Genomic DNA, 25,446 nt, shown 5'->3' with positions numbered 1-25,446 from the left:
CTTTGTGTTCCTATTTACTCCCCCACAACCCTCAGAAGTTATAAGTGGATTAAGTTGAACCAGAGCCTCTAAGAAGAATTACGAGGATAGGAGGACAGATGATCCAGGCATTCGTATGGGGGAAGGATCGGTAGATAAGTTGCCTTGGAAGGAAGTGCACAGTGGCTAAGAGACTAGTCCACGAGAAGGTAGAGCCAACACTGTCCCTCATGCAGGGCTGACTTGCACCACTGGGTCTGGCGAAGGCCCTTTGGGACTAGGAGTGATGGCTTTTTTCCTAGGTTGAGGGTGGGAATAACAGAAAAGGCAGTCATCAAGGGTTTCTATTTTTGAGAGAGTTAAAGATGTGTTCCCTATTCCCTGGCTGGTATATTCTGTAGGTCTGTTTGAAAGCGCTTTAAGGTTATCGTAAGGAGGAGGTGTGCAGCTTGCTTTGGCCAGCGCTTAGCTGTTAACACAGAGGTATCTGTAGGGCTTAAAGTACCTATCATAGCCTGGAAAGGGGACCCTGGGATGAAGGGTATAGAGCATGCTAGCTGCCATAAACTTAGTGTCCTGACCCAAAGGTTGCTGCCTATTTTTGCCCATACTCTGAATTCCCAAAGGGAAATTCCCTTCTGAGGGCTCTTCTGTACAACCTCTGAACCTTCCCTAAATAGGAGAATCCCTCATTTACAAGTCTTGGCATCCTTTGAGAAGAGGTTCTCTAGTGCAAGAATAGGTGATTATGATGGACTTAGAACTTCCCGGGTACGTTTAGTCTTACAGATCAGTGTTTGAGTAGAGAGTGCAGCTGGTAGTATTTATTTTGTTTAGTTTTTACAGGTTCTTGTGGCATTGTTCTCTACTCACCATATAAGGTGATGTGGCCTTACATGAGGTATTTCTAGCCAAAAGAGAGTACATTGCATCTCACTGTTGACTCTCTCAGCTAAATGCCAACCTGCATCAGATTTTTGGTGGGGAATTCCCTTTTTAAGCCTCTTCCTCTGAAAGTATACTAGAATACCAGATGCTTCCTGTACACAGGCAGCCAGACATCAATGTCTTCCCTCTGTGGGGGAGGCCCCATTCTCTACTTCTTCCCAAGTAGGAAACCAGGACTCACAGGCAGAGGAAGCAGGGATTTTATTGGAACATAACCTTTCAGCAGAGGATCCAAATTAGTCAAAATGCTATTTTCCCAGGGTAAGAAGGAATAGGAGAATGATACTAGGAGATAGTGCAGCAGAGAACTACATGATTTTTAAATTGGTTCCATCCTGTAACCTAATCTTCCTGGGCTCTGGGTGTCTAGGAGAATCTCTTAGGGGAGACACTTTGACTTACTCTGGTATCCTGCTTAGACAGTGCATTCATGTCCTCTAAAGTGATCTGGCCTCACACTAGCTGTAAAGGTTCTATCACAGTAGAGTGTGACCAGCATCAGACTAGGTAGAAATCAAAAGACCCAGAGTCAAGTAACTCTGATGCTATGTACCTTGGACAATTGTAGGCGATTCTGTTTCTTCTTGAGCTGGACTAAAATGGTCTCTTGGGTCCTTTCCAGCTTTAAAAATTCCGGTTGTCATGGGACAAAAGAATAAGAGAAGACATAAAAGAGGCTGGACTCAGAAGGCCCCGTTCTCAAACTATAAAATGGGCCCTGGTGGCTACAGGTTTCCTGCAGTGGCTCCTGCACTTAGCTGGTCCATTCCTTGCTTGGCCTCCTCTATCCCTTGTGATCAATTGCTTTGAGCCAAAAAACTGAAGCCCTGTCAAGCAGATCTGCCTCACAGGCCTCCTCAGTCCCAGCTGTCCCAGCCTCAAAGACCCTGGCCTTTTCCTTAGTATTTAAAGGAATGTTTTTTAAAAAAAAAAATCTTCCCGTCTCTGGAGACCCGAGGGAGTGTATACTGAGTACAAAGTATACAAAGAACCATTGAGTTAGAAAAGGAGAGTTACTATCAGGGCCGGTTCATTAAAAGTGACATGTAAACTGCTGTGATCTGCAGGGTGTGGGAGAACAATGGTTTGAGTGTCAAAGGGAAGAATCCATGTGATTGTATTACAGCTACTATTTCAGGCTGACGATTGAGTCAGCATGTGGTTTTAATGACTCAACTTTATCTCCATGTCTGAATTGTGGCCTCTTATATACAGGCCATCTGCCCACTGGGATAAAAATCAAGGAAGAAATTCATCTTTCTTTTCCTTTCCTTCCCTCTAAGCTCCACCTACACTAATAGAACCTTAAGAGTCAGGAGAGCCTCTAAAGACCTTAGTGATTAGCATCTGACCTCCTCATAGATGAAAATAATTAAGACCCAGATAAGCTCTTCCTCTCCCAGATCTGAAGAGCTAGAGCTAGAACTGTAGCCCCCTTTTGTGATTCCAAGTCCAGGGCTATTTCCACTAAGCCTACTTGATGGACCGGAGAGGACAGTGACCCCTCTGTGTAGGCCAGAGTATTCTTTCATACCTTCTGGCAGAGAGCACTGGACACGGTACCGTTGCTTCAGGGAGTTTTCTGATGTCTACCTGTCTATAGAAGGTTAAGAGTATTTCCTACATGACCACTTATTCTCCCTCTGCTTTTGTAAAAATAGGACAGGTATTATAATTAGGCAAGTTTTAGACAGTAATGAGTTCTTTCAGGACAGTAATGACTGTCTCATCTGTCCTAGTTTCCTCTCCCCCAAGGAAGCTTATTAACAAGAACACTTCCTCTTCAGTAGCAGTTTCTAGCCTGCATTTTATAAATGTAAATGTCTTTTTTCCAAATCATTGACCTTTTTCTAGTTATAATATGCTTGGTGGATTTTGCTGATGTTTTTATCTTAGCCCACCTGAACTTCTAGGAATCTGTCTTCAGAGACCTTTGACCCAAGTCTCAACATTGTTCCCTTTTCCCCACAGGCTGTGAGACTATTCTGAGTTAATAATCCTCCTTGATCTAATATAGTCAAATTATGTATCTGCTTCTATGGCTACTTGTCAATAGTCTCAAGTACTCAAGGTAGGGAAAGGAGGGGAAAGCTCACTTTTTCTTAATTGTTCAAACTGTTGAGTATAATTGTGGCCCCGAAGACAGAGTGGAAGCCAGAATTCTTGAGTTCTGTTGATTGTCTTTCCAGTTCCAATAAGAGCTTTCTCATTTCTGAGAAAGGCCACATCTTAGGCCACATCCCTGTGTACTTACTTTCTAGGCTTAAAAGGGAAGTTTTGGGGGCACCTGGGTGGCTCAGTTGGTTAAGTGTCATACTTCAACTCAAGTCATGATCTCACGGTCCATGAGTTTGGGCCCCATGTCGGGCTCTGTGCTAACAGCTCAGCCTGGAGCCTGCTTCGGATTCTGTCTCCCTCTCTGCCCCTCACCCGCTCATGTGCGCTCGCTCTCTCTCAAAAACAAACACTAAAAAAAAAAATTTTTTAAGGGAAGCTTTGGTCTTCCCCCCACCTACCACCCACTCTTAGTTTTTGTGAAACCTGTAAAGCATCAGAATCTTTTGGAATCTAGAAAACCTAGAAACACTGCTTGATTAGGTACAACTGGTATCAACTTAGTTTAGAGGAAGAAACCAGACTTTTCCCATGTTGCCCAGGACAGGTCTCCCTGAAGACCCAGTATTCTTTTCCCTCTGGGGTCTGGAGTCAAATTATTTCAACACAAATGCATTTCTTTAGTCACACACAAATAGTTGGCAATATTTTCTCAACTGCTAGAGGATAAATACACAGGCACACTTGAGTGACATCAAGTCATTGCCTTTCTGGACATGAGAAGTAGGGTCCTAGAGAAGGGAGTAAATTTAGAGAAGAGCAGAAACTAAGTGGGGCTGAGGCTAAGAAGATCTAAGCACATACATGTAGACTTCCCTAGTCACACTGTCCCCACCCCAGTCACTGAGGCGGTAGCACGTGTTTATAGTCAAAGTAGTGGCCTGTGTGGAACACCTGGAGTATAGGTCACATACCTTCCACCTGGAACCAGAGGGTGAGCCCTTGTGCCTCTCAGTCAGGGCCTTCACTCTTCTTTCTCCTCTTGTTAGACAGTCCATTGTGCCCCTGGCAGGAGGAGTTGGAGGAGGAGGAGACCTATACACTGGTAACCTGTGGGCATGCAGTGTGCTCCTTGACTTAGGGGTGGCCTCTGTTGTGTGAACACAGCAGTGCTGGCTCTCTAGTGAAAGGGTGGGCCTTCCCCCTGTTTGGCTTCTGCGCTGCCTAAAGCTTTTTGCTGGTCCAAACAAGGCAAAGGTGTTATGGGTGCTTTGTTCACTGCTTCCTCTGGACCTCTTCATTCCTGCGCCTGTCCCAGAGCTGCCCCCATCATTTAGCAAGCTGTTCTTGCTTCTGTAAGGCTGAAGTACTGCTTTCTCCACTCATCTTTCCCATGACTCAGCAAAAGCTGGGTTTTTTTAGATATAAATCAAATGCTTAGAATTCACCCTTTTAAAGTCTACAATCCAGTGGTTTCAGTATATTTTTAAGTTTGTGTAACCACTAATTCCAAAACATTTTTACCTCCCCGGAAAGAACCCCCATCCCCACTGGCAGTCATTCCCCCAGCCCCTGGCAATCGTGAATCTACTTTGTCTCTCTGGATGTACCCATTCTAGACATTTCATAGAAATGGAATCATAGCACATTTAGCCTTTGAGTCTGGCTTCTTTGACCCAGGCAGGCAGCTCTTTGTGTACATGTGGTCTTTCTGTGCTGTTTTGTAGGGCATGGGAAGAAGCAGAGAACATGAGATGGGCATGGTCCCAAGGAACTGCCTTTGTGTTGAATGAAGATACTGGGGCCATAAATCTGCATTCCATAAATTGTGACAGTCTTAGGGATGGCTCCCAGCAGTGAGAACAGAAACTCATGGCTTAACTGGATCTTCTCTTTCTAAGATTACAACTGGAGTGTCACCATCCCTTAACACATTGGAATGAGATTTCTTTGTAGGGGCCTGTCCTCACCATTCTTGACTGCAGCTCTGCCTTTGCTGACGTACCTTTCATTACCCACTCACCCCCACCCCGACATACATACCTTGTAGGGCCCTTGGCATTTGTCTCCCAGCTGCTACTCCTGAAGAGGTGGGGAAGAGCTGGGCATGTGGGCATGGGGAGAGGGAAGGGGGGTAGGGGTACACATGGGAGTGTGACGTGCACTTGACGTCAGCGCGTGGCTGCTGCTCCGCTTTGCAGGAGTTGCCCCCAGCAGCCTACTGAAGGCTGGACAGGCCTCCCCGGGTCTGACTTGAAATGGTTTTGGCCTAGGAGATTCCTGAAAACAGCCAAGAAAACAAAACTACTACTCTTTACTAAGCCTGAGTCTATTTAATTCCAACAACTCTATGATGAGAAAACAGATTTTGGGCACTTCATTCCTCTTTAAGTCTTACCTAACAAACCTGAATCACATTTTTTCTGTCTAGCTATATTCAAACCTGTGTACAATTTTCACACAGGAAAGCCTGTACCACGTGCTCTCTGCACCTAGGAAGTATATTCCACATGTGGTTAGGTCTCTGCCCCTCTTTGTTTCAAAGAAGGGCCTTCTGAACCAGACCGTGCAGCCACATTTGCATGGCTTTGGGCGGAATGTCTGCTACAGAGTTTGAAAGGGATTAGAAATTGGGCCTTCTGTGGACAAGATCTCTCATGTCTTTTCTTTGCAGCCAACAGGAAGGCTGGGTGTGCAGTCACATCTCTGCTAGCCTCGGAGCTGACCAAGGATGATGCCATGACTACTGTTCCTGCTAAGGTTGCCAAGAACAATGAGGGAGTCCCCACAATCCTTGAAGAACCCAAGGAGCTGGTTGGCCGTGCAAGCTAAGCTGGGTCTTATGGCCCCAGCAGCTTCCTTAGTGGAGCCCCAGACTGTCTTGCCCTGCAGCATGTGCCTAAAGGGTCATGGAAATATTCCTCTGGGGTGGCTGCTCCCACTACCTTGACCCTGTCTTACTCTCTGGCCTGCTGCTCTCTGTACATCACACACAGCTTCAGCTGCCTGGAGGCCAGTAGGAAAAGGCAGTGTGGGGAGGCCTGAGCCCAGCCCGCCCTGGCTGTTGTATTACCAAAGCAGGCTCCGTGTTTGCTGCCTTAACCCCAGTGGTCTTCTGTCACTCTGAGGCCTTGTCTCAGACCAGGCCCCACCTGCTTTCTCAACCCCTGCCTTTCCAGTAGGCTTTCACTTTGGTCAATCTTGCTGGGTTCGTGCTTTTCTTTTGTGGTTTCTCTAGCCCTGAGAACAGCATGGGGCTTGTGAACCTTTAGGCTGTATCCCTCCTTTCATCGCTGTCACCTCTGCTCTGCTCTCCCCTCTCCCGGTTACTGTTATTTATTACTAGTGGTGTGACACCGGGAGCCGTGCCCAGAGAAGTGGGGAGGCAAACCCCACCCTCCCCAAACCTTCCTGGGAAGGGCCTCCCAAAACAAAAAGGACCTGGACCACTTGATCTGTTCCACGATGGCCTAGGCCAGGGCCTGTGGGCAGGCAGGATATAGAGACATTGTGGGACCTGTCCCCAGCCTGCTGCCATGTTTTATGACCCTGCCTCTGTGAACCTTCTATACCTGCCCCAGGCTACTGAGCCATGGTCTCTCCTCACATCTTCCCCGGAGCTTTGGTGCATCTCCTCTGGAGTATGGGCTTTATTGTGACCATCCCAACACCTCACCCTCTGTCTCCAAGGAAATGGGAGGTGGAGCCTCCTGGCTGAGAAATTGTTTTGCAAATGGATCTATTTTTATATGAGATTTTTTTTTAAGAGAATAACTATCCCTTCCCCCTTTCCCCTCCATAATGTAAGAGACTTTGATGGCAGGTCCTGGTGCCCCCTGGGGTTTCTCCCCACAGGCCTCAGTCCTGAACAACACCCTGGACCTCCACCTCCACCCTAAAGCCTTCTGGGCCCTTGAAGTCCAGTGCAGATTCTCTCTCCCATCATCTAGTTCTGGGGCAGGAGGAGCTCTTCTCTGGTAGAGGTGGACCAGGCCTCAGGGGTGGGAGCTCTGAGACCACAGAGTTTTTAATAAAAATTTAATATATTTATCAAGCCAAATGTGCAAATGCTAACTGGACACTGGGCAAGTGAGTAGTGTTGCCACACAGCGTCCCCCTGCTCCCTTATGAACAGTGGGCAGGCCAGACTGTTCAGAGGCCCTGGCTCCAGGAAGCTCAGATTCTCTGGCTCAGGGTGACACTTTGCCCTCCTTTGCTTTTACCTTCCACCCCCAGGTAGGAGAGAGAATGACACTGCTCAGGCTTGACCCAGAATTAAAGTTGTTGGAGCAAAGGGGGGAACGCAGGAGACCTGAGGCTTCCTGCAGGGAGGCCGTCAGGCCAGGAACAAAGGTTCCGTTTGCTACAGCTGTCTGTGTGTGAAGGGGCAACAGCATCTCCTTTGAGTGGGGGGGAGGCTGCTCCCCTGGGTCCCCTCCTCTTCCCTGCTGACATCTGGGGCTTTGACCCTTTCTTTTTTAATCTACTTTTGCTAAGATGCATTTAATAAAAAATTTAAAAAGACAAAATGCAAACCTGTTTCCCTTGCCTCTTGGGCTTCTGGGATGTCATCACCTCCAGTTTGTTGGGTTTGTTTCCAACTGTTAATAAAGCATTGAAACAGTACTACCTTACCTCCTCCTTTGTGACTTTAAGCTATTTTCCAAATCCCTGGTTGATCTGACATTGTCAAAAAGCTTAAGGTGCCTAACATGTGCCAGACAGACACCATGCTTAGGCTTCTGCCCTTACATTTGCATCTTACAAAGGAATAGAGCCCCAGTTCTGTTTTGGCAGCCTGGTGGTTTGGAACCCTTTTCTTGAACTCAGTTCTAGTTCCCCACCTCCTAGCACCCCCACATGTCAAGAACTACTAGGTCCTGGCAGTACCTGTTGTCTCTTTTGCTGAGGGAAGATTCTCCCATCTCCCCTCTTCATGTCTCCCTACCCCCCCCCCCCCTTGGTGGCCACAGACCAACCACACTGCAGATTAGAGGAATTTATGTGGGGGAAGAGGGGGACAGAAACCTGAGCCTGCCAGCAGAGGTGAGAAGCCAGAGGTCATGCTCCAGGTCACTTGCAGCTCAGAGCCATACTTGAGCACTCTGTAACCTACACAAAGGAACCTTACAAGTTATGAACAGACCCAGAATAGACAATGAGGGGCTTGAAGAGGACCACAAACCCATTCTGGCAGGCTCTAGAACTGGAAATAAAAGCCTTTTAAATAGCGCTGGAGCCTGGGCCAGCTGCCTCCCCAGTATGGCTGGGGATGTGGGGGTAGGTTGCCTGCCTCCTCTCTCTCCCCCACCAGAAGCCACGCGTTTCTGTTTCAGAGCTTTACAGGCGCACATACCAATTAGGGGACCAACCACAGCTGCTCACACACACTGCCAATCTACTGCCGTGCCTGGAATAGAACCCAGGCAGCCAGCACCCCGCCCTCTGCAACCCAGCTCTCAGAAACAAAACCCCAATTCCATCTCAGAAACCGTCCACACCACCCTTCCTCCCACACAAGAAGGTCGCCTCCAGATGCTTAGTTGGAAGGCTTGGTTTCCGTGACAACTGACTTCAGGAGCTGGCAAAACACATGACCAGGCTCTGGGAGGATGCACATAGGAAGCCCACAGACTGCCTCCTTCCACCCTGCAGTTAGGCATGCCTTCCCGGATCCGCCAGATAACCCCAGTGGGTCTGTGTTTGTCATTCCTCTACGCCCTGTCTTCTCTCCTCTGTACTTCCTGCAGAGGACAACCTCCAATTCCCACTGTGTTCCAAGGAGGCAGACTGAGGAAGAGGGGAGGGGAGGAGGGCTGAGAAGTGAATGGAAAAACAAGGAGAGAGGGAGAAGAGGAACAAGGGAAGATAGTCTGGGTCTACCGACAATCTATCCTGTATACTCACTCTTCAATCCCCTTGACACAGGGCACCCCACACCATCCCCAGCAACAAAGTGATGAACCTTCTACTTTTCCTTGGCTTTGCCACAGAGAGTGGGAAGGTGACTTCCAGATGGGTGAACCGAGGCCCAGGCTATATGTAGCCTGCCCTCTTGCGCGGTGTTCCCAAAGCCACTGGGCAGCCAGGGTGGAGGGGAGTGGTCAAAGAAGAATCCACCCTCCTAGGAAGGAGCCCACAAAGGTACTGTGGGGTGTTAATTTTAGCAGGGAAGAGGGGGAAACTAAGGAAATGTCCACCACCCGATTTCCAGCTCTGTAGCCATTGCCAACACAGTCCTCCCCCCGCTCTGGAGTCTCCTCTTCTGCCGGGAGACTGGCGCTTAGAACCTTAAGGGAGAGAGAGCCACAAGCATACAATTGCACGCTCAACTGCACAGCGCCACGCAGCGCTCAGAGATCCCCCTCAACAGACCCATAAAACGATTACACACAACGGTATACCGATCCACAAGCGCAATTACAGTCGATTGTATACTGTTAAATATGCACAACAGTATTGCAAGCACACACAGCCACATTTGACTGTCACACACAGACTCAAGGGCAGCGACACAAAACCAAGACGCAAATACAATAGCCTCACGATCCCGCCCTTCTTCCGGCATACACCTCTTAGCACTTCATCCACACATGCTAGGAGCCTCCATCTCTTACACAGAACCGTTCAACCTTTCAGAAGAAACCTTTTAATTTTTTTTTTTCAAAGAAAAAAAGCCATATAAATATTAGAGTATAAAACTTGCGTGAGACACAGGAAGGGGAGTGGGTGGGGAGCTACATGACTATGCGAAGAGAAGCACTTATAGGAGTCAGTACAGGGGACGGGGTCGCCGCAGCGCATGGACACAGCACAAAACACAGCACGGGCCGCCGCAGGCGGATTCAACGACAGATGGCTGCGCGGAGCCCTCCGCCCACCCGCCATCACGGAAAAGCACACCGCACTACACTATTGGCTATTCTACACCAGCCGAAAGAGGGAGGGGGCTCTACACTACTGTAAGGGTTGGGGTGGGGTTCTTGCGCAGCCCCACTGGAGGAACGGGCCTGGGGGAGGGGGTGGGCAGAAGGGGATGGGCAGAGAAAGGTCTATGCACAAGGAGGCACTGGGGGACTTTAACCAGGCTCTGGCCACTAGGGAGCAGACTGGGGGGAGGGGGGCTGGGCATTGGCCTTCACGGAGAAGAAATGGCACCTGGCAAGATGAAGGAACAGAGGCTGGAGGAGTGCAGGGGCCCTGTGGAGAAGCCGGGATCCTAGGCTGAGACTTTCTGTCCACCTGGTCCCTGCTGTAGCTCCATGCCTCCCCAACCCAGGGACCAAGAACCGCCTAGCTGGCCCTGCCTCACTGTTAGGGCCACACTGATTCTTCTACCTGTGGCACCTCTGGAGTACCCAGCACCCACAGAGGGCCCTCTGACCTCTCCAGGGGACCTGGTCCCAAACGTCCTCAGACCTTCCTTTGACTATAATGCCAGTTTAAATCCATTGGTGCTAACAGCTCAGCCCAAAGCTCACTGCCTGAGGTGAGTGAGCAAGCCTTGAATGTGGTAAACGAGAGTCCAGCCTGGTACTTGGTTTATGGCTGGAATTGGGGATCTGGCCAGTACCCTGGGGACACAGAGCCTTCTGCAAGATCCTGATAACTGGCAAGTCAAGCTTTGTCCATCCCCTATGTCCACACCCTTCCCTTCTTTATCTTACCACCCCATACTGTCTTGAAACATGCAATGAAGTCTCTTGTTTGGAGAGGGGGAAGTCACGGCATGCAGCGGGAACATCAAACAATGAAAAACAGAACAAAAGACTGGTCCCAAGGGCGCTGGGAAGAGGCACGGTAGCAAAGTGCCCTCCCTAAATCCAGCAAGCGTCAGTACCATGGCAATGGTGACCATGTCTGCCAAAACTTGAGCTTGGTCTTGGGCTCTGGAAGGAGATGAAGGGACAGGCACCAAACCATGCTTTGGGGGCAGTCTGAGAACTGGAGAGGCCAAGAGGTTATGACGCCCTTCCAACTCTTCAGAACTACGAGCCTTTTTAGGTCACCAGGTACCTCAACACCCCCACCACCTTATTCAAGAAAGAGGAGCTGCTGAGGGGGTGGGGTGACAGGAGCGAGGCAGGGAATTGTGGATGGGCCTGATTGAATTTGGAAGATGGCAAAGTTCAGCTGTAACTAAAGGGGGTGTGATAAATGGTGTCTACACTAACCCCACTACCCCCATGGGCACAGCAATTGACTGGATGGGGGTTCCCAGCAGAACTCCCTTTTGCATATTCAATCCCTTGGGGGCAGAGAGGGGGGTGTTGACTGGGCACTTGTTTCTGTTTCTCAAAGGGAGCATGGCCTGGACCCCTACCAGTATCTGGGGGTGAGCCCTGAAAATATGAGGCCTGGGTACAGATACGGAGAGGCTGGGCTGGTTGGGGAGGGAAGTTGCCCCGTGGCTCTTGGCCTGGCCTCCACGTTACTTCTTCTCTTTTTTGCCTGACTTCTTCTTGTTGCCATTGCCACCGGTGGGGGCCTTGCCATCTCGCTTGCCAGCCGCGTTGGTCAGTGTGGCGTTACTGCCGGGGATGTAGACGTTCTGGCGGTAGTCCGGCACGTGCTGCAGGGTAAACTGGGGCCCGTAGCGGGCACTCAGGCCCATGGTGCCAGCGCCCCCTCCCAGGGTGGAGCCCCCATCAGCAGCTTCTGCAAGAGAGAGAGGAAGGTGAAGAGCTAAACTCTGGGTCCCTCTTTTATAGCACAACCAGTTAATGGGCAGAGCGCCCAGCCCTGACCACAATGAGCCCTGGGAATATCCTCTCTATCAAAGGGGGATAAACACCTTTTGATAAATACCCTCTAACAAAGAGGCAGAGGTAAGTGGCTCTGGAGTGAGACCAGCTGGGTTTGATTCCCAGCTCTTTTACCTACTAACCAATTGGGGGCAATCCCTATGTCTCCTGATCTATGAAAAGGGGTAAAAATAACAACTACCTCTTCTGGTTTCGGTGAAGACTAACCAAGATTATGTAGGGCCTAAAACATGCTGTTATTTTTCAGGGCATAAATAAAAGCTCTCCGTCCTTGCCCTAACCCTTCTCACGGGAGCCTCTCTGGTCTCCACATTAGACTGTGGTCTCCTGGAGGGCTGCAACTAGGGCCTGTGTGTCCTCCTATCCTTCACCAGCCGGTGCCCACAGAGTGGGGGCACTCAGCAGTTCTGTTGTTAGCAGGGGGTCAGGGGGTTTTGCAGGTATTCATTTCATAACAGCGACAGGAGTTGACTAGTGTCAACTATTCTGTGCCAAGTACTCTGCTAGATACTGCACGTGCATGATGGCTTTCGCCTCAGTGAGACAACCCAGTGAGGTATGGTATTTATCCTTACTTTATATATGAGGAAAGCAAGGCCCAGAGAAGGTAAAAGACTAACTCAAAGCCACAGCAGCCATCACAGGTTAAAGCAGGGGTGGCTAAGTGTATCTCAGCATATACTGTAGAGAGAGTCACCACTACCACCATCAGGTTGGATCTTATCACTCTGAGGATAAAGGAGGAGGACAGAAGACAAAATGAGCCATGTTCTAGGAGGCTAAAAAGATGATTCCGGGACCAGATATCTATTATTTCTCTTTTGGATTTCAAATTTTTATTTAAATTCTTGTTAGTTAACATATATGGTAACATTAGTTTCAGGTGTAGAATTTAGGGATTCATCACTGACCTATAACACCCAGTGGTCATCACAAGTATCCTCCTTAATACCCATCACCCACTTGGCCCATTCTCTGCGACCAGGTATCTTAGGTACAAGGTAGACAGAGGTTCACAGTATCAGAGCTATGGAACATCAGAAAACACCCCAAGCCCAACTTCCTACTGTATACAAGAAGAAACGGGGTCTAGAGAAGTATTCTGGCTCTAGCTTAGCATCACCCTGAGAGCTTGTTAGAAATGGAGACTTGGAATCTGCATTTTAACAAGATTTCCAAGTGATTTTTAGGCACACTGAAGGTAGAAAAGCACAGGATCACTTATCCCATTGGGTTTTTGTGAGGCTCAAATGAGACAGTGCTTCATGAGTCCACAGGCACTTGGTAAGGGCTCACTCAGTGTTGGGTGCAGCGTTCACATCATCACCACCATATAGTGTGTGTTGTTACTTCTACTCTACATGCTCCCTGGGTGCAGCAAGGAAAACCAGGAATTTCCCCGACTCAGCCTGAGTTCCCAAGGGCTCCTGCTGGAGTCCTCTGGCAGTGGGAGGGTTAAAGCCCCTGGAATTCCCAGCCAAGACCCAGCCCAGCTGACAAGAGTTCTCCTCCCAGCCTCCCTTTACTCTAAGCTAGACCCTGGGAGTGGGTAGAGAGGGTGACTAAAGCCGGAGAGGCTGACTAATCCTGGGACACTAACCAGGGATTGAGAAATAGACAGGAACTATTTTAAAAACCAGCACAAGAGGGGGAAGGGCACAGGAGAAGGGAACAGATAGAAAAGCCTTGGGTCTTTCTGCCTCCTCACTCCAATGCTCGGGTTTCTACAATCTCCATTTCAAGTCCCAAATCCCGGGATTTGAGGGCTTTGGGGGGTGTGTGAAAGGCTGGGTGGGAAGGAGCAGCTGCCACTTCCTTCTTTCCCCAGACTGCTCCCCTCCCCCAGCCTTTTCATTCCATTGACTTTTTCAACGTTTTCCCTAATTAACTCCAGGATGGAGCCAAGCTCACCCTCCCCTTCAGCATACCCTCTTCCAGCCTGGGAATGAAGGGGTGGAGGAAGGGGCCTAGATTCTGCTTCAAAGAGCTAGGATTCCAGAGTGATTTAGGGGCTAAAGGGGAGACTTCAGAGGCGCCAGAGAGGGACAAAGAGGGGGACACACACATACATACACATAACACACACACACGCACACGCACGCACACGCATGTGTGTGCACACAGAAATGGGGAGAACCAGGGAGAAGGGAGGTAGAAACAGAAGGGCACAAAGGGCTTGACTTGGTAAATGGAGGCAAAGCCCACCCACATCCCACCAGCATCCCAGATCTCTAAGGAGCACCCCAAGGAGGTGGAAATGACAAAGCCAGTTCTTGCCACCTCCCACCAGAAGCACAGGCCTGATGCTGGCCCAGGCTCTGTGGGGGACTTTGAGGTTGGGCTGGACCAGGAGAGAGAAGGTGTGCAAATCCAGGGCCTAAAAGAAAAAGGCTGACACTAGAGTTCCTTCTGTTTAGCGCTGTCACTAAGAAAGCCGGGTGACCCTGGCAGAGGCCCTGCACAACTCAGGCCTCCATTTCCCCATCTGTAAGTCTGAGGGGGGAGATGGTGGATTGCTGCCTCTGACCTTCTGTAGAATCAATTCTTCATCTGTCCCTCCTTCTACCTCCCCCCAGCACACAGTGAGCAGGGACCAAGATCTTTTCCATTCTATAGAGAAACATTCTTTAAAAAGCAGCCAGAAAGGGGTGAGTGGCTGGCTGACTCAGTCAATAGAGCATGAAACTCTTGATCTCAGGGTTATGAGTCCGAGCCCCACGTTGGGTGTAGAGATTACTTAAAAATAAAATCTGGAACACCTGATGGTGGCTCAGCTGAACTCTTAATTTCACCTTAGGTCAAGATCTCACGGTTTGTGGAATAAAGCCCCATGTGGGGCTCTGTGCTGACAGTGTGGAGCCTGCTGGGGATTCTCTCTCTCTCCCTCTTTCCCTCTCTCTCTGCCTCTCCCCTACTCATGCTCTCTCTCAAAATAAATAAATATTTAAAAAACAAAAATAATAAAAATTAAAAATTAAAAAATTAAATCTTAGGGAAAAAAAAGGCATTAAGAAAGAACCTAGGCAAACTCTGGCCTCAAGGGCAAAGGTCACTGGCCTCCTCTCCAGCTCCTGGCCTCATAGCCTCCTTTCCCACCCCAGCTCAGGGCTGAGACAGCACCTCCAGACAGGGAGGCCTGGTCAAGCTAATCCGGAGTCAGTTGAACCGCAAATCAGAACCTCCTTGAGAACACACTTCCCCCCAAGTGTTTATTTAAAGTGCCTCCCAAGTGTACTTACTTTCCTTCTTACTTACTTCCCCTCAGCAGCCCCTCAGCCAGGCTGGGCTGGACTCCAGGAACCTCTCTGGCTTCAGGGCAGAGAAGTGGGTGTGAAAGTGGGAGTAGAGCCTGACCCTGCCACTTCAACCCTCTGGATCCATTCCCCAAGGCCCTAGCCTACACTCAGGTCAGATGCTGTGTGGGCCAGAGGGGTGGAGCCCTGACAAGGGAGGGGACCCTGGGGGGTTTTAGGCCATAAATACTGATTCCATTTCTGTTTCTTAAATCTGGATTTAGGCCAAAAGCCTCCTTCCTGCATGTAATGCTAAAACCCACAACAGTTAAATATACCTGTCTGTCTACTTCCCTCAAGAACCTGACTTGGTATCTCCTAGAGCCACCCACCGGCCTCTTTCATACTCAGTATCTGGCCCCTCCAGAAGTACAATCCCCTGCCCACCCCAGACCTAGGCCAGTTCTGTCCCGGAAGGCTTGCTGCCCTCTTCACTTTCCCCTTCCTCTCCCCCTTCACGTGAACTACCACGGGCCTGGCTTCACTTAACCTCACAGACATCTGGGAGAGGCATGCCAAATTTAACAAATAAAATGCAGAATACTCCCAATTAAATCTGAACTTGAGATAAACAATGAGCAGGTTTTTTTCTTTTTTAATATAGTATGTCCCAATACTCATGTTTGGGACCTACTTATGCTAAAATATTATTTGTTGTTCACATGAAGTTAAAATTAACCAAGCTTCCTGTGTTTTATCTGGCACCTCTAGTCTGGGAGAATAACGCAAGACAGTAAGAGGAGGTTAGCCTGTACACCTATTCAGCTAAAAGGGAAATGTAGGCTGCATCTAAAGGCAGACATGGTCGCTGCAAAAGCAAAGGCGTGAACTTGAGAGTCAGACTGGGTTAGAATCCCCAATCTGCATCTCAAAATGGGGACCTTGGAGCAAGGGATTTCTCAGTTTTCTCATCTGTCAGATGTAAGTAATCACAGACCTGCTTTGCAGAGCTGGTTAAGAGGATGAATTGACGTGAGGCCTAGCATGCACCCAGGACAGAACATAGGTATGATTTGAAAATTATTGTTCTGATTTTACCGGGTTCTCTCCCAGCCCTCCACACGTGCTGCAGGCCAGACAGAGGATTTCATTGCACTAAGTAAGCCCAGGGTCTAACGCCCTGACAGCCTTCATAGGAAGCCCAAGATGTGCTGCTCCTAAAACTAGTCCTTATGAACAGGCATTATTCTCAATCTGCCTTTTATGGGTCAAACAAGATAAGAGGTAATCAATTTTGGCCACTACCTATTGTGCCTTACTCTGTCATCCCCATGCTAAGGCCTTGCATTGGGCCCTCACAACACCAGCAAGATCTGTTCTAGTTCTCATGTGATAGTCACTGAAAGTGAAGCCCAGAGGGGCTTAGCACCTTCCTTGAGGACTCATGGCTAAGTGTGGGTGCTGAGATTTGAGTCCAGGTTGGTCTGCCTCCAAAGCTTGTGCTCTTAAGTACTAACATCATTCTGTTTTTCTGTTTGCCCTACTCAGGACCCTTCTGACTGTTCAGGGACAAAAACCATTGGCTGAATCTCTGTTGCATGTGAAGTTCTGTTAGCCTTCTAGGAAAATCAAAATCCTGCTCTGGAGGTGGGGCAACAACAAAGGGAAGGGGTCTCACATATCCAAATGTGTTCTCTGTGCTGGGAGTATCCACGCCCACAACCATGGAGGGAAGGGCCTGTACGTCACAGGTCCAGTACTTTGTGCTTTGTGTTATCATCTCATTTAATCCTCACAACAACCCTTGGAGGCCACGGTCTCCATTTTCTTGGCTTAAGAAGCTGAGATTTATCGAGATTAAGCAAAATGATCAAATTCACAAAGATAATAAATGACAGAAGTAGGATCCGACCCATGTGGTCCCATTCTGGAGCTGGACTCTTAACGTCACTCCCTCTATTCCCTCAATAAATCTTTCCTTTCTCACTCTTTTCTAGGCATCCCAGGAAGTCTTAACCTGTTTCTCAACCTGGGTTTTTGTCCAGGAATTATGAGTCCTCTCAGGGACTCCGAGAAAGATCCAGAGAAACCATGCAGGTTGATAGCCAGTCTTAAGGCAGATGGCTGTGGGATTCCCCCCAGAACCCCAGGTCCCCCATCCCCACACACACAGTGGCACAACTTACCACTGGCAGAGGCCAAGATCATGGCTTGAAGCATCTCTGTGTCAAACTGGTTGTTGGGCCAAGTGCCGGTTTCATCGCCATTTTGGGAGCTGAGGAGAGAGTGGGATGGTGAATACAGTCTCCCAGGCCAGCCTAGCTCACGCCTCTCCCGTCCTCTCCTAGAGCTCCCAGATCTAGTAACCTGTATCTCCATCCCATGCCCAAAGATGGCCTGTAGGATTATAACATATAATGTTTGCAAATACTTTGGAAAAATCCCTTTGCCTAGCATACTTGCTTGCCTTGCACCATCTATAGAAATCAAACCTTTTCTGAGGCACTTCCCTAATTCCTCAAGCTCCCTCTCACAGCAAATCTGGTGTTCCCTAGACTGCCAGTTCCCAACTTCTACCTTGCTAAGATGAATAAAATTTGTCAGAGGGATTTCTAAGCAACTCCCCCCAGCCCAGCCCAGGTGCCTCCCCCAGGCAGCTCAGGTCGCATGGCTCCTGCTGCTATACCTGTCTACACTGTCTGTAGAAGATGGTGTCTGCACCCCTCCTGCTGAAGCACCTAATTAAAACCTTTGGACACTCTAAGCATTGAGAAAAACACGAAGTGCTTGATGATTGTTAAAAACACTAACTTATAAATGACCTGAAGAAATTCCAGCTCAACTCAGATCTTTCCCACAGTGAGTATTTCCATGTTTTTTGGAATTCTGAAATATCATATTATTTCTGTTTTTGAGGGAAGGAAGAGCCACCCTGACACACACACCATTAGGTGACCCTTGGCACCACCTGGAACACCAAAGTTCCTCAATAAGTATTTCTTGCTTGAATGAATGGGGAGGAAAACGCACGAAGAGAGTGAGGTTACCATAGGGAAGGATCTGGCACCAGGGTAAGGGCTGCAGGGCAGGCCTTGGAAGCATGAGAGGGAGACAGAGAGAGCAAGAGCATGATCATGTTGGTGTATTCTGTCATGGTGGGTGAGCACAGCCAAGAAATGCTTTACAATTTTTCCAAGTTCTGTCCCTGCTTACGGTTTCCCCTGATCTGGGATTCTCCATCCTCAGGTAGGTGGACTTAGTCTAAGGCTTGGCCAGAGTGCAGCTGCTCTATGTGTCCTCTATACCCTCACATCAGACAGTTAGGGTTGAAGGGAAAGTAGGAGCCTCATTTCTCTCTCAGAGTGACAACAGTTGGAATTCTGTGTCCATTTATTCAACCAACATTTACTGACCAATTACTGTGTACCAGACACTGGGCAAGATACTGGGGTTATAGTTGTGAACGCGACTGACATAGTCTCTGTGATGCTCATGGTCTATATACTAAGAGGCTGACATTAAATAATCACACAATTATTTAATGGTAACTGTGACAAGTGCCATGGGGGCAAAGAGCAGGGTGTATAAGGGAGTCTTGATTTAGTAAGGGCTAGGGAGCTCAATCAGTCCAAGCTTCCCTGAGGAAAAGGGAAATTAGAAGACAGGGAATTCACATCTGAATAAATTTCCAGGTAATCTGTAGGACAATTCCATCTAAACAAAGGTAGGAGGAATGACAGAAAATCACCACCTCGTAACCACCAATCACTGGTGAATATTAAAATATTAAAACTGAAAGGTTGCTGCACAGTCTCAAATATCACGCACAGAGTACTTATTAATCACAAATACTTTAAAATATATTTGTAATGGAGAGATCTGAAGATACCACTTTAACTAAGTGAACAAAGTGAGTATCCCTGAAAGCTGAACAAAATGACATGAAATGATTCCTGACGTAATGGAGGTGTACAATGTCACCCAGTCAGTATTCCTACCAAAATGGTTGTTAACCTGATTTCACTGTGAGAAAATGATAAGCAAATCCAGATCATGGGACATTTTATTTATTTGTGTTTATTTTTGAGACAGAGGGAGAGAGGGACAGATAGATAGAGGGGGACAGAGGATTCAAAGCGGGTTTGGTGCTGACACCATGAGTTCATGACCTGAGTTGAAGTCAGATGCTAAACCAACTGAGCTACCCAGGAGCCCCAGATTGTGGGACATTTTAAAAGACAACTGGCTTGGACTCTAAAAAATGTCCATGTCATTAAAACAGACAGACAAAAAAGTAAGGAGACTGTTCTACATTAAAGGAGACGAAAGCAATAGGGCAAGCAAAGGTAATTCATGCTCCTTGATTGAATCCCAAATTGAAAAAAAAAAAAAAAAAAAAACATCAGGGGTGCCTGACTGGCTCAGTTGGTAGACCATGCAACTCTTGATATCAGGATCATGAGTTCAAGCCCCACATTGGGTATAGAGCTTGCTTTAAAAAAAAAAATACCAAACAAATTAAAAGGACATTTGGAGAACATTTATGAAAATCTGCCAGTGGACTACATGTTATTACACTACTGTTAAATTTCCCAAACGTGATCATTCTTGTATGGTTTGTATGAGAATGTTACTGTTATTAGGAGGTGTATACTAAAGTTTTTCAAACACTACAATGTCTGCAACTCTCAAATATTCAGGAAAAAAAAGTGTAGTATGTGTGTGGAAAGAGAGAGAGAGAAAAAAATGCAAAATACAAACAACTGATTAATCTAGGTAAAAACAGTATGTCTGAGTTGATCACACTATTTCGACAAGTGAACTTTTTGACAAGCTTGAAACATCTCAAAGTAAAATGTTGAGAAGTAAAATGAAGTATCTAGGAGAAAGTAGTGTTGTGGGAGAGAGCTTTCCAGGCAGAGTGAGGAACGTGCCCCAAGCCTCTGAGGCTGGGAAATGCTTGGCCAGTTCAGTGGACTAAGGGCAGCCAGTGTGGCTATCCCAAGGGGAGATGGTGTCAGGGGCTGAGGTTGTAAAATGGACACTAAAAACTTTGGTCTCATTCTAAGAGCTCTGAGAAGTCACTGAGGTGTTTAAAGGGAGGGGGGTGTCATGATTGGATTTAAGAATTTAAAGACTGCTTTTGCTCCTGGGAGAGGACTAAGGGTGAAGGGTCCCTCTAGGAGGACAAGAGCCCAGTGCTGCGGCCTCAGCCACCTCTGTCTCCGTGGGAATCCAGGGGTCTTTACTTGCAGTCCTGCTGTCACTGGACGTTCTGGAAGGCAGAGGCCTCAGGCAGATGGGCTCATGCCTAGAGGAGAAGCCTAACTGGGATAGAGTGGGGAGAACAGTTGTCACGGAGGGGAAGCAGAGAGAAGGGCTCCAGGGGAGACAAGAGGGTCAGATACCTGGTTAGGGGGATGCCCAGTGGAGACTGGGGAGTGGTGCTGAGGGAACAGAGGTGAGTGGAGGGGTAGGCCTGGAACCATAATGGGCTGGGCTATAAGGAGGATTCTTGGGCAATGGTTGAAGGCTGCAGGCTAAACAGATGGGCAGGTTGCCAGATCTTTGACTTCTTTCTGAACAATTTGCTGAGAGCTTCCTATTCTCTGGAAGAGAATATATTTATGTTCTTCCTATATATATGTGTGTGTGTGTGTGTGTGTTTGTGTGTGTGTATGTGTGTGTGTATATATATAGCCAAATTAAGCCTCAGAACCACCTGCAGGTAAGTGTTATTATGATTATCCCTTATTTTTCAGTAGATGAATCCAGGGCTCAGAGAGGTTAAGAGACTCCCAAATTCTCACAGCCAATAACTGGCAGAGCTACGTCCTGAAAGAGGCCTAATGTGAATCTGAAGCCTATGTTCTTATACATGACACCACACTGGACTTCAGCAGAGAGGCAGCAGTGGGGATAGGAGACTCTTCCAGGATTTAGGAGATGTTGAACAATAAAAGTAGAGGGGGATTGACTATCTCTAATTCACCATTTTCCAAGCATCCACTATGTGTCAGTGACTATGGTAAACCCTGAGATATAAAAGCTGATAGACAGAGTTTTGCCGTAAGGAGTTTGTATTCTGGTGCAATGGATGGGTGTGTGAGGGAACATCCCAGAAGATGGGCTATGGAAAAATGCTCCCTGCAGCATGATCAAAAAAAAAGAAAAGTCTGGGAAAGTCACCTCTAACAACAGCCTGGATTTAACTATGTTAAAATATAAACACGTATGAATTTTTTTAAGGTAGTAAAAGCCTGTCAGCCTTTTAAAATATACATTATATGTCCATATAAGGGTCTGTTTTGCAACAATTAACTTTGAATTTGTTTTTTTTTTTTTTTAATGACATGGGAAAATTGTGATATACTGCAAAGAGAACAGATACAGGTGGACCTTCTGTTCCAGCTCTCTCTCTGCCCTGCCCCAACTCACACTCGTGCTCTCTCAAAATAAACAAACATTAAGAAAATAATATAATAAAATACACATGTGCAAATATTAAAGAGCTTAAGAGATTTGAAACACTCAAATACAAAATGTGGGTCTTAATTTGGATAAGTGTGCAAATGAATTACCAGAGAGAGACACATAACGGGAAGTGTCAATACAGACTAGATATTTGATGATACTAGTTTATTAATATTATATTACTTAGTATTAACATATTTTTAGTTTATTGATATTACTGTTAATGCTTCTGTATGTAAAAGAACTGTCTAAGACCGTGAAGAGTCAGATGACATTATATGATGGCTGAGATTTGTTTCACAGTAATTCAAGGGGGAAACAGGGTGGAGACTGAAGTGAAACAACGTAAGGCATTAGGTGAAGCTGGACGGTGGGATCATAGAGGTTCATTATACTGTTCTAGTTTTGTACAAATTTGAAAATTTCATATTCAAAAAATTTTAATGGGGGTTTCTCTGGGTTGTGAAATTTGAGTTCTTTTTCTTTTAAAAATTTTTCTCTATTTCCCCATGCTTCTACAGTGAGCATGTATTATTTTATAAGCAAAAAAAAAAAAAAAACCCCAAAACTAAGTTGCTATTTGTCTGCTGAATGGCTGCCTCAACTGAGGAAGAGCAGGGATAGTGTTTCTCAGAGGAGGGGGATGGAAGGGTAGTGTGGAGCCATCAAAGGAGAACAGAGTGGAGACCAGGACAAGCTAAATGGAGACTCTCACTGTGCAGAGACTGGGAACAGCTGCAGGGTGGAGCCTGTGTTACTGTGTGAGAAGGGACAAGTGGCTTGCTGGGTTCAGAGCGTGAGATAACAGCTGTTGAGATAAGAAGCCAAAAAGATGACTCGAGACAGGACAGGGGCTGGAAGGAGGAGCACCTGGCAGGCAGGGACTTCAGAACAAGTCTTTCCCCCTTTTGTCTGGGCAATGTGACCTAGTGCTGACTTGAACTTGAACTAGGTTCACCTCAACACTAACCCTGCTGTGAACATGGTGTGCCAGTAGCCAAGATGTGCAGTGGAGGGGAGTGGAGCAGAGAAGCAATGGAGGGCTGGAGCCAGAGTTGGACTAGATAAATCTCCTTTCTTCATCCTTCCACTCAGATTTACTCATCATAACAGCAGCAAAGACAAAGTACCCTGTCAGTCTGTTGATCTTGAGAGGCCTTACCACAAGGCCTGTGTGGAGGCTCTTCCCTCTCTCCTTGAGCTGGTTAATTTGAAACCCTTCAGATTTCAGCACAATCTCCTTTCCTCCTAAAGGTCCTCTTGCTCCCTTACCAGGGCAAATCCCTACTGTAGGCCCTCACCACCAGGTAGTGCACTTTATAGCACTTACAATAGCTGTGATCTTACATTTACTTTGGTATTTAGTTAATATTTGCTTTACTCAACGCATGGTAAGCTCCTTGTGGGCAGAGAGCAGGCCTATTTTGTCATCTCCTACCCCTAAAACACCACCTGGCCTACAGTAGGTGCTTACTAACTATGGAATAAATGAAGGAGAAAAGGTATAGTTGTTGGATTGGGCCCTTAATGTTTATTTCACCTGGGCCATTTTGGAACTACATCAGAAATGTTTGTCCATCCCCCTCAACTTAACTAAGGAAGGGAATCTTCCCTTACATCTCCCCAAGAGCTCCTATATTTCAGGCCACCAAGTCTTTCATTTGATGACAAGGGACTTGAGGCAGGGGTACGGTGCTCAACCCAGAGGGGACAACAGAAGCAATCTGTGGGACTTCTAGGTTCAGCACTGAATTCTGCTTCAGGGCCAGTATACAGTCTGCAGCAGAGATGGGTAAAGGGGACACAATTTGCCCAGTACCTCTCATCACCTCAGCTCAAATGTCACTTCTTCTTGGAGGCTTTCTCTACCCTTCCCCCCATGATTACACTCATATGACCCTCTTTTTCTGAGAACTTGCTATGATTTCTAACTAGACATTTTTTAGTGCAATTTGTTGTCAATTTGTTGTCTCACCTGCTATCCTGGAAGTCTAAGAGCTCAAAGATCATGTCTGCTTGTTCATTCTTACAGGACAGTGCTTAGAACATGGCCTGGTTCATAGTAGATGCCCAGTAAGTAGGTGATGCATGAATGAATACATGAATAAACATATGAATGACCTAATGGATAAGCTATACAGAAAGGTTGGCAAGGCCACTGGATTAAAAGGAGACAGATGGGGTCAAGGGAGGGGCAAAGACAGTCCAAACCAACTGTTTTTCTGCCTTCTAAAGGCCTTCTAGGTAGCATCTTGAGTTCCTGATACATGTGTAGGACTGCACATGCCAAGGAGGTGGAGTCTCTACCTCCCTGGCATGTGCTGAGGTCTCCTGGATTCTTGTTGTGACAGTGAACACTCACCAACTATAACATGTGGGAAAATGTGGGCAGCAAGTGCCTGACCATCAAGGAGGCAGAGGAAGGTAACCTCAGCTCTGCCCTCTCTCTCTCCTGGGTTCCTTGGACTCCTCTAGGCTCCTGGCTTCTAACAGGGAGAACTGGCCCAAAGCCCACCCCACTTCCCTCAGATCAACTAAAGATCTTTCTGCTTTTTCCTTCCCCACCACCCGCAGGAGGTTCCTGTCTCAGCAGGAATTCATACTCAACTGAAATGAACAGCTGGGATAGCCTGGATAGAGGAGTATGTGGTGCTGAGCACTGATCAAAGACTCTGTATGTGAGGGACAGGGGCAGGGAGAGAGTTGTGGGCGGGAGGGGAGGGGATGTGTGTGCTGGCTTGCCCACAAGTACAAAAAAATGAGAGACAGAGACAAAGAGTAGGAGACAGGATAAAAGGGAAACAGAGAGAAACAAAGAGTAACAGGAAGAGATTCAGCAATGCAGACACAGACTACACACTTAGAGATACAGAAACAGACACACACAAAAACAAGGAAAAAGACATAGGCTGAGAACAAAGAGGAAAGCAGAAATATCAAGAGGTTGAGAAACCAAGAGACTAGAGACAGAGGAACATGAGGACACTAGGAAATAGGAAAAGAAAAGAGTTCAAGGAAAGAGACTGGGAGGCAGAAACAGACAGAAAAGAAACAGAGACTGAGACTAAGGAAGAGTCATATTTATTCATTAATTCCATATTTATTGAGCACCCAGCATGGCAGGTGCAGTGCAAGGCACAGATCAGGGCAAGTAGACACAAACGGCAGGGACCAAGATGCAGCAATAAAGACAGAAACTAAGAGACAGAAAGAGAGTGAGAGGCAAAGACCACAAACTGAGATAAGAGACTGAGGGAAGGCCAAAGCAGTAAGAAAGAGTGGCAGAGAAAAAGGCCTGCAGGTAGAGAGGGCAGGACCAGTTTCAGGACCTAGGCAGCCTGGAGTGGGGCGGGAGGAGACCTGTCCCAGGAGCTCCCTCCTCAGCCCAGCCTCCAGCAGTGCAGTCTCCACTTCCAACAGCTGACCCACCTCCCCCACCTCTCCTGGGCTCTTCCCCGTGGACTCTGGAGGAGGTTCTGACTGCCGACTGTGCCTCCCCCCGTCTCCTCTCCCCTGGTTCTCTGCCTGAACCCCAGCCCAACCTGGAACAGGGGGACTTAGGAATTAGATGGGTTCCACCCAGAGACCACCTCAGGACCAGGAGATAGGAAAAGATTCACCTGGTGAGAAGGGAGGGGCTGAGGTGTGAAATGAGCTTTCAAAATAGAGTAGAAGCCTTTTCCTTCTGGGCTCTGTGTACCAGCCCCCAATACACCAAAGCCTCCCTGAAATCCGGAACTGAGGGAAGAAGCCATTTGTAGCAAATGCTGAGCCCTCCCCCACCTCCTCCCACGTCATCACTGAGAAAATGCCGCAGAGAAGAGGGTGGGCTGGAGAAGCAGTCACCTACCCGCTGGTGCCAGGTCTCTGGGCCTGAGAGAATCGCCAGTCCGTGTTGGGCGGGGCTTGCTGTGGAGAAAACAGAGGGAAAGGGGCTGAGTACTCACAAAAAGAATGTCACCACAGTCTGGGGATGGGCAAGGAAGGAAAGA

General features: G+C 47.6%; 2 protein-coding genes across 25 annotated transcripts in view; one reads left to right on the top strand and one right to left on the bottom strand.

The window, feature by feature from the left end:
- DIAPH1 (diaphanous related formin 1) overlaps positions 1-7,608 on the top strand; it is a 102,842-nt gene extending 95,234 nt beyond the window's left edge. For 2 of the 3 annotated variants that reach the window (XM_027042967.2, XM_027042990.2), the window contains one exon: positions 5,657-7,608. In XM_027042967.2, coding sequence (XP_026898768.2) covers positions 5,657-5,814 — 158 coding nt within the window. In that variant the 3' untranslated portion in view covers positions 5,815-7,608. Of the gene's footprint in view, positions 1-4,031; positions 4,088-5,656 lie in introns of all 3 variants that reach the window. The other variant, XM_027043003.2, reaches the window with a different exon arrangement.
- A 2,007-nt stretch (positions 7,609-9,615) lies between these two features.
- The window catches only part of LOC106967305 (protocadherin gamma-C4), a 174,863-nt gene continuing 159,032 nt past the window's right edge, over positions 9,616-25,446 (bottom strand). For all 22 annotated transcript variants that reach the window (XM_027043084.2, XM_027043010.2, XM_027043037.2 and 19 more), the window contains 3 exons: positions 25,305-25,363; positions 17,167-17,255; positions 9,616-11,640 (listed from right to left, as the gene is read on the bottom strand). In XM_027043084.2, the coding sequence (XP_026898885.1) occupies positions 11,414-11,640; positions 17,167-17,255; positions 25,305-25,363 (375 nt within the window). In that variant the 3' untranslated portion in view covers positions 9,616-11,413. The remainder of the gene's footprint in view (positions 11,641-17,166; positions 17,256-25,304; positions 25,364-25,446) is intronic.

The sequence above is a fragment of the Acinonyx jubatus genome, chromosome A1, assembly GCF_027475565.1.
Source record: "Acinonyx jubatus isolate Ajub_Pintada_27869175 chromosome A1, VMU_Ajub_asm_v1.0, whole genome shotgun sequence".
NCBI classification, from domain to species: domain Eukaryota; kingdom Metazoa; phylum Chordata; class Mammalia; order Carnivora; family Felidae; genus Acinonyx; species Acinonyx jubatus.
The sequence above is the reverse complement of the archived record's forward strand: the minus strand, read 5'-3'. Positions and strand labels throughout refer to the sequence as shown.